Source organism: Populus trichocarpa, chromosome 16 (assembly GCF_000002775.5).
Source record: "Populus trichocarpa isolate Nisqually-1 chromosome 16, P.trichocarpa_v4.1, whole genome shotgun sequence".
In the NCBI taxonomy this organism is placed as follows: domain Eukaryota; kingdom Viridiplantae; phylum Streptophyta; class Magnoliopsida; order Malpighiales; family Salicaceae; genus Populus; species Populus trichocarpa.
Genome location: NC_037300.2, coordinates 4,799,514 through 4,808,795, shown reverse-complemented (window position 1 = coordinate 4,808,795; position 9,282 = coordinate 4,799,514). Strand labels below are relative to the sequence as shown.

At 33.0% G+C, this 9,282-nt stretch overlaps 1 protein-coding gene across 1 annotated transcript; it reads right to left on the bottom strand.

The window, feature by feature from the left end:
• Positions 1-5,016: 5,016 nt before the first annotated feature.
• Positions 5,017-8,629, bottom strand: LOC7469936 (uncharacterized). Its single transcript, XM_002322737.4, has 3 exons — positions 8,067-8,629; positions 5,611-5,718; positions 5,017-5,528 (listed from the first exon to the last, which is right to left on the bottom strand). The coding sequence occupies exons 1-3, from the start codon at positions 8,379-8,381 to the stop codon at positions 5,217-5,219; spliced, it is 735 nt and encodes a 244-aa protein (XP_002322773.1). The 5' UTR covers positions 8,382-8,629; the 3' UTR covers positions 5,017-5,216.
• Positions 8,630-9,282: the final 653 nt, after the last annotated feature.

Below are 9,282 nucleotides of genomic sequence, written 5' to 3'. Positions count from 1 at the left end.
CTAGCTGATAATGAAAAATACCAAAGATTTGAAAATAAATTGATGATTTTGTCTCACACAAATCTAAACTTGGTCTATATACTGAGTATTGTTTATCAATTTATGCATAATTTAGGAGAGGAATATATGAATGCAATTACATTTTATAATATCTGAAGGCTGAGTATGGGAAGGGAATTTTGTTCACTAAAAATATAAATTATCAAAGCATAGATGGATATATTGATGTTGACTAGGTTATAACGGTAAATTATAGATGGAAAACTTTTAGTTACTTATATGTGGCATTCTCATTACTTGTAGAAACAAGAAACAAGATGTTGTTGCTTACTCAAGTGCATGAGTTGAATTCAAAGGTATAGATCATAGACTTTGTGAAGAATTATGGTTAAGGTTTCTATTGTATGATTTAGATTTTTCCCTAAAGCAACTAGTTCGATTGTATTATGATAATAAAACAACATGCAATATTGCTCATAATCTAGCTCTACATGATTGTACAAAATATGTAGAGATAGACAAATTCTTTATCAAGAACAAGTTGGAAAATAAAATTATAAAGTTATCTAAGATCAAATTTCAGGATCAATCAGTCGATATTCTCACCAAAACAGTTTCAAGTTGTGTGCTCTTAAAAGTTTTAGACAAATTAGGCATGTATGATATTCATGCACCAACTTAAAACGGAGTGTTAAGATTTCTTTTATTTTCTATACATGTATTTAAAGTTGATCTCTTGATTATTAGGTTCTTGATTTTTTTACATAATTAATACTTTAAGTTATCTTGATTAGTATTGTATATATGTTGTACCTCTCTCATTATTTCAATAAAAAAATCAAAAAAGTATTTCTTCCCATTAAAATCATAATTTTCTCATATATTGATATATAATATGCAAAGTATTCACATATAACATGTATTCTATATACATTATAACCCAAGTCATATAGCAATGAGAAAATTATCGCTATTATATTTTCACATTAGATCATATTCCTTGTGTTATTAGACTTCTCAATATTGCAGAAACTATTGTCAATAATCAATGATGTTGTGTCCATGAGGCTTGATCTGTTGCTGCTAAGAGAAGCATTATTACTAATATTCTATTGTTAATAAGTAGTCTCGTTAACATCCTCTTACAAGCTCATAGGCAAAGTTGTAACCCAAAGTTTATCCTTGAGGGAAAGAAAATAAGAAGTGGACAAAGCCTTAATAAGAACATCAACAATTTGATATGCTTAGGCCCCGTTTGTTTGCAGGAAAGTAGTTTCCTTTTGGAAAGTGAATTCCGGGGAAAGTGAATTCCGGGAAAGTGAATTTCGGAAAAGTATTTTCCGATGTTTGGTAGTATAATGAAAAATGAACTGGAAAACACTTTCCAGTGTTTGGTTATGTGATGGAAAATGAACTGGAAAATAATTTATTAATGAATTTAATTTTTTTTTCAAATTTATCTAATATATAAAAAATATTTAATATAAATATTTAATCACTTACAATAAAAGAATAAAATCTTAAAAGTATAATGATGAATTTTTTATTATATTCTATATTCATATATAGCTTATTTTATAAATATGTTTTTTTTCATATGAAGAAAGCCAAATTAGCTTATGGTATTAAGTAAGAGTTAGATATTTGAGTTTTTTGATATGAAGATTTTTTTAAAAGATAAATAAATATAAAAATATTTTGATAGGTTTTTTGGATAAAGATTGTTTTTTTTTTACGGGTATAGGCAATTATCCCTATAATATCCCTTTAATATTCTAATATGATTTTTTAATATGTATTTGATAGGTGATTATTTGTCCCTTTTTTTTTAATAAGTATTGTGTAGAGGATAAAATATTACATTAGGTTAACAACTATTTTAATTTTAATTTTTCGTCACTGAGAACCAATTAAATTTAATTTAGAAACAAAAATGTCTTGTAATTAAAATAAAATGATTTATACAAGTCCTTATGTTTGGATGCTGGGCCACCCACCCCCCCTAAAAAAACAAAGAAATCATCAAAAGTCATAAACGTTAACATCTAATTCACTATTTTAAGCAAAAACAAAAGCAAAAAAGTGGACAAGACAGAAACCTTGTCAAAAAGAAAAGTTATATCCATCTGCTTGTTAGCAATATTCTGAAGAGCTGACACTTCCCTTCTACCCTCATTACATATGAAATCACCACCGGAGTGTGAACCCTCAACTCATCCTCATTTAGTGGCCTACAAAAACATCATCCCTCAGCTGAAAATTAATCTAAAAAAGAACCCAATTTATATATATAAAAAAAGAGACTGACCTGCAACGCACAATGACCTGCACAATGACACCCTTTTTCTTTATAATTTTTACTGCTGGAATTGAAATTGAAATTGAAGTCCCCAGATCGCAGATCTCTTGCTGAGTTATCAGTTGATCACGGAGTATGTGATGGCGATGGCGAAACCATACCTCCTTCTCTTCTTCTCTGCTGTGATGAAGAAGAAGAATCCTTTTTTTTCCCAGTTATGTTCGTCTTATCCACCAATTCCTTCAATCCCTATAATCACCTGATGACGGTACACGTTTTGTGAACAAAGGAAAGGAAAGTGTTTTCCTTAGAATAAGGAAAGGAAAACACTTTCCTGGCATAAAGTGTATTATTTTCCTTTGACTAATTTTCCTTATATGTGCCAAATATAAGAAAGTGAGGAAAATGGTTTCCAGGAAAATGAATTCCTGGAAACAAACAAGGCATTAGAAAATAAGCTAAATCTTAAGATCTTTTTACGAAACTTTTTTGTAAAAAGTTTGTTTAGTATGAAAAACCAAATTATGGTTCAAATAAGTTGCTCTTATATTATAACACCATAAAACAGGAACTTGTAAAAGCTAAACTCTAAGAAAATAACTAATATTTAAAAAAGGTGAATTAAATAATTTAAAAAAATAAAAAAGAGGGAATTAATTCAAATTTAAATAAAAATAATAATACAAAACAAAAGGAATAAATAAGAGGAAGGGTATTAATTAAAGTTTAAAAAGAATTAAGAGAGAGAGAGGGGTTAGGCTAGTGTGCCTAGCTGATTTTTTTTTTAAGAAACAAAAAAAACATCATCCACTCCATTTTATTTTTGTTTATTTAGTTTTTAGTAAATGGATGATAGGTCATCCTCTATAGCAGATGACTTGTCATCTTTAATAATACTTTCCATTCATGATTAATGATAAAAAAAAAAAATCGGGTCTGATTCTTGGAACCTTAAAAGCTTTTCTTGTAACTTGTCTTTACCTAAATATATCTAAAAATACCCTAAAAACCTTAATAAACTTGTTACCAATCCCATAACAAACTCTAATATCTCTAAAAAATGAATCCAAAAACCTTTAAAAACCCCAATTTATTTTTCCCAACATGGTTAGACGGTAATATTATCTTTATTGAACTTTCCTAAAAAATGATAAACACATTGATACTAAAATCAATCTCATTAGCAGTTAGAATATAGACATTAAAATGTTTTCTCTTTCCTCAATATTTTATGATGAATTTCTTTTTTATCCCTTAATATTTAAAGACTAAAATATATATAAAAAAATTGATTTTATGATAAAAGAATGAACTGCTAAAATAATATGCACCAGAAAATAGCTAAAATGAAACCTTAAAGAGCAAATTTAAGTTTTTCGTATCAACGTCCAAATAGAGTATGCTTTGTTTTATACATCTTGTGGCATTCCCATTTAATGGTATCAGGAAACATGACAACTTGATGATAAAGAGCTCATGTTGCATTAGTTAGTATCGGAGCTTAAACATTCCCGGTTTAGCTCTTTGATTTCCATGGCTGAAGGTCGCAAAGATGGAAGTGTTTATGGTGCGAGATGTCTTTTTGAGATGAGGAGGTTATGTTCCAAGAACTAATGATTAGGATCTGCAAAGATAAGTTATGGATCTAACCCATCATTTGGATTTGAAAGATAGAGAGATGGATGATCGTCACTTTACATAAATCCAATTTTGAGAACCCGTGTTGAATATGATTACCACATAAACTTGGGTTTTCAAGTGGAACTCCTATAGTGATTACCACATAAACTAGGGTTTTCAAGTGGAACTCCTATAGTTTGCGAACACCCTGTTCTGGTGGTTAAGGGATTTATCGATTGGCTTCATGAGATAGAATGCATCTTTGAATAGAAGGTCATAGAGAGGATGAAGGTGATGTTAATCGGCATTAGATTGAAGGGGGCTAAAACGAGAATAGGAAACACTTGCATGGTAGCAGTGGTTAAAGGCTTAAAGCAAATCCACAAGAGACATGACAGCCAATATCTATGATTGGGAGAAGATGAAGGCCCGTTTCCTTCCTTCAAACTCCAGACTTCCTACAACCACCAAAGGGATTGGGAAGGACACCTTGTGACATTTTCATTTAATGGTACCAAGGAAACATGACGAGTCGATGCCTTGCAGAGCTGCTTCGGACTTGAAAATGGGAGCAGGAGCTCTCACACAAACGGCAATGGTTTGATTTCTTGAGGTAGTTTTGGCAGCAGCAGTCAGAAAGCAGTGTTTGAAAAGGATTTTCCCCCACTTGGAAGTGGAGATAGGCAATGCGTGCCTGGTTTAGCGAGAGTTTTGTCCCCTGGTTTAAGTTCAAAGCTTGCCTGTTGGTAATATTAGTCCCGCTTTGATCGGCAGAGTAGGATGCACTTCTGCTCCAGCAGAGGTTCCCACATTGGAAAAAGCAATACGAGATCCTCATCAGCTGCACAGACATTATTAATCCCTTAACCAAAGACAAATATATTACCAAATATCACACGCAAAAGGAACCAATCCCACCCAAACAGGGGGGGGGGGGGGGGGGGGATGAATGCTGTTGCTGGCGCCTAACTTCACAAAAAGAGAAGAATTGAATCATAACAATCACTTCTCCCATGACTGCAAATAATCGTTCACAAATGTAGACATACGATTTCAAAAACCACGGGCATATGCATTTAAAAATAATGAAAAAGGCAGATTCCAAACATTTTAATCTCTTTTCATATAGATCACAAATAACTGTTAACGTATGTAAATTTATACAGCACAACTCTGAAGAGATACAACAAAGAGGAGCATCAACTGGAAGAGAAAGGTCTGCACCATTTGGAAAAGAGATGAGGAAAAAATTGCAACATATGAGGAAACCAAAACTCTACAAACCATCAAATCACAATTAGAAGATCTTGCTATACTGACTGGTGAGAGAATTCCTGAGATTTGAGTAAAGACCATAAAGGGAGTACTGTCGGAGGTTTTCCACTTCGTACCATGAGTTGAGAGCGGAAAAGTGCTTGTCTGTACCCGAGAATGCCAATTGTATCCCAAGGCTACAATCAACACTACCTCCATTGCTTTTGCATAGGGATGTTCTGATTGCACAATCCTGATTGTTGAGGCAGACAAAGTTAGAGTTTCCCGAACATTTTGCACAGCCATCCCTTTTCCAATACAAGTTCTGTAGTCTTCCCTTCTTGAATTCAAGCACCTGCATTACAAAATTTTAATGGGTTCCTAAAGATCTTATGAAGGTAAATTAAGATCATAATGGGTCCTGCATCTTCTCTTACCAGGGTAAAGCTGGTCACACTGTATGTATTGTTTGCAACAAAAGCAGGCAGAGACCTTGCAGCATATTTTCGACCGGCAAATGCAACCATATACCCACCATAATTTTCCTGGAAAGTACCAACAGAAAAAATATATAAAAAAGGGATTGAAAGTTGCACAAGCATAGAGCATTAATCTTAGGCTAGGGAAGTGAGTGCAGGAATGTCATACATTATAATAAACAGGATTCAATTCAAAGAAATTGAAAGCCAGTGGTGCCTTCACTTATATCCAACCTTATGGTTTAGGGTATCCAGGTCGATACCATGCATGGCTTAATAAACATGCATATGGCTATCACCAAATTAATACTCACTGTGAGAGACTATATGGTGTAAGTGTAGACAAACTTGAAGCATCAAACTAAACTTCTGTTGATGCCAAATAAGACAAAACATGTTTTTACTCCAGCTGCTAGTTTTTCAAACTAGGTGAGGATGAGTAAGGTACATAGGAGTTATGGTAACGAAGGTTAAACAGGTTGTTACGATTGGAATGCAGCATTGGTGAAAAATGTAAGAAAAGACACTTGGTCATGGCAATAAAAGAAAAAATTATTACCAAGTGCACAAGACAGATGCATCTTGCAGGCATCCTCAACTCAAGTTTTGGTTTGTGTTAAGATAACATCACGCCAGCATCTAGAATACATTTAGTGCTGTTTGGTAGTGTGGTGCAAGTGTTTATGGACAAGTGACAGAGCCTTAATACTGTTTATTATAGTTCTAAAAAAATAACATATTAAAAACATAAGAGTATATATACATTTTTGGTTTCAACTTGTCTCGAGATCTCTCATTGCACCCATTCCTCTATAATTCAATTCATCTATAATTATCTGACAATTAGAAGAATGTGAGTTAATTTTTAACACTCCTTAATGAACATTTTAAATACTCCAAGTTGATTATGCATTAGCTTGATCTTAGCATGTGGTACAGTTTTCATGATGTGTATGTATGCCTCATAATATTTGAACTCAGATCAATCCATTTGAGTTCACCTTTTTCGATAGATCTTGCTCTTTCCTCTATTACAAAAGAAATTTTTTTTTCACAATAAGAACATTGATTGCTAACCAAAGCATACTAAGAACTATTGAAATTAATGCACATTCTTAAATATGCTTGAAAAGTATTAGAAGAATTATTAAGTTCTGAAGGGAACAAATGTACAGATTCTAGAATTCATATACAAGTCAATTAGCATGAAGTGTTCTAAAACTATAACGAGACAATATCAAATATATCTCTAGACATTATTAAGTCGTGAGTGTTGGTTATAAATAGGCAATAGGCACAAATACCTTGTCTATTTGATTACTTGAAATAAAATTTTCTTCTATTCCCACAACCCAAGTGTCACTTTCTACATTTTTCACCAACTATATGCTTGCTCTAGCTATAACAGCTATTTCACAACAAATTAGCCTTTTCTACAATAAGACATAAGTCCTGAATACTTTACATTACCTTATCTACACTTGAAACTAGCGTTGTGGCACATGGGAGAATAAGCATTAATTTTAACACCAACAGTTTCTATGGCAATTTGCAGAACGTCCTATGTTGCTTAGACTCGGGATCCATGTGTGTGTCCAACATGCATTCCCATGTCCAACTTAGGTCTTTTTTTTAAAATATTCTTTTGTTTTTCCATGTAATTGGAGTGTCCAAATGTTCATCCCCATGTCCTAGCTTCCAATGCTGGACATGAGTAAACAAGGTATAAAAGCAAACACAGACAGAAGCTCATTGCCAAATTCTGCATATTGTGGAAGGCTTAGTCACAGCACTTGGAAAAGCTTCCAAATGTTCTTGCTCAGATAAGAATGAACAGTTCGATTACAACATTTTAAATATATCTCTTCTTTTCAAGAAGATGCAATAAAGATTAATCAATTAAACAAAAGGATAATTGGTTTATATGCTTGGCACTATCAATGTCTTGAAACTAATAGAGAGTACATTCTCAACAGTTATTTCTCCATGATTCAGGCGTCTTAGTGCATTTTACCCCAGCTTATATGTTTCAGAACTTTGAAAATCATTCTCCCGAAAAGCCACGTCCAAACCCTCAATCAAATTCCTATTTTCTTCCATAAGTTAATCTAACACAGCCAGGTTTCTCCATAACTCCCTAAAATTAGAAAAAGAAAAAAAGAAGAAAGAAAACAAGAAAGTAGTTCTACCATTCAATCAAAAAAGAAAAAGATAGAAGAACAAGAACAATTTAAAACACTTAAGCCGAAACCCATCAATAATCTCTATAATTAAACCAATTCAGAAGCACTAAATCACACATAAGCGATTCGATCAATCGGAAGAAACAAAACCTCCATTTACTTAAATACTAATCCAAGCAAAATATCCAAAAACCAAGAAGAATGTAAGGAGAAAGTGGGGTTTTGACAAACCGGATAGAACGATGAGGTATTGATAGTAAGGAGAGAGATCTCGTCGACTTTAGGTCTAAAAACAGAGATCTGAGAATTTTGGCCAGTTAGAGCAAGTCTGCGGTCGCAGGGAGACAACTGGAGGCTACTGTTGAAGAAGAAAGATGTCCTTGATGAAAAAGCGATAGCAAAAGTGAAGCCATCAGATACTTGTACAGTGGTGTCTAAACAGGGTGAAAAGACCTTGTTCGTGTCTTCTGATTTTACTAGGAATGGAGCTGGTGCTATTGCTACAAGGAATACAAGGAGAGCTTTTAGTGCTGTTAAAGTTGCCATTGCTTCCCTGGTGGCGGTGGCGGTGGCGGTTTATATTGATGTTTTTGACTTCCCAGTAAAAAAACAGAGAGAGGGAGAGAGAGAGAGAGAGAGAGACGGAGCTTAGATTCGAATACGAGCAGAAAGGAAGGAATCACTGTGGTGGGGAGGAGGATCGGATTGAATGGGCTTTCCAAATATGGGCTTACTCATAAGCTAAAATTTAAGGTATTGGGCTATGTATATGGTGCTGTGCTCTAGCTCGACCTCCGTTTCATATTGTTGCAGTTCTTCATTTGTGTTTTCTTCTTTTATTTTCTAGTTTCTTATAATACGTTCGCATAATTTTTACCAGTCGCACTAAATTTTATCATTTCCTTAATGTCTCCATTCTTTTTGTATTAATATTCTTTTTTTTTAGATTCTTTTTTTATTTTTAAATAAAAACATAAAATAAGAGAAATATTATGAGGTGTTTAAAAGTGTACTAACAGTTGTTTTTTAAGAGTGTTTTTCGCTTGAAAATACATAAAAAAATAATATTTTTTTATTTTTAAAAATTATTGTTTATATCAGCGCATCAAAATTATCTAAAACACTAAAAAAATATTAATTTGAAGTAAAAAAATAATTAATTTTTTAAAAAAATATTTTTAAAACATAAAAATAAACAATGAAATGACAGAAAGAAGAGGTAAAATTAGGAGGAGAAAGGGAAAGAAGTGGCAACCGAGAACACCACCACCATTAGAAATTCACGAATTAGTTCGAGAAATTGTATCTCTGGAGGGCCACACCGTTGCGTTAGCCAATAAATGCCTATGCTGGAAGGCCACTCCGATTTGCGGGTGGCATTTTTCTTGATATATCTTTTTATCTTTTTTTTTAATGTTTTAGAAAACAAATATTTTAAAATCAATTT

What these genes read in the sequence shown, in the direction of transcription:
- LOC7469936 (XM_002322737.4), bottom strand. Translation starts at nt 8,381, where the DNA reads ATGGCAACTTTAACAGCACTAAAAGCTCTCCTTGTATTCCTTGTAGCA. An exon ending in ATACCTCATCGTTCTATCCG is followed by an intron (nt 5,719 to 8,066) that starts GTTTGTCAAAAC and finishes GGTACTTTCCAG; the next exon opens with GAAAATTATGGTGGGTATAT. An exon ending in GTGTGACCAGCTTTACCCTG is followed by an intron (nt 5,529 to 5,610) that starts GTAAGAGAAGAT and finishes TTTGTAATGCAG; the next exon opens with GTGCTTGAATTCAAGAAGGG.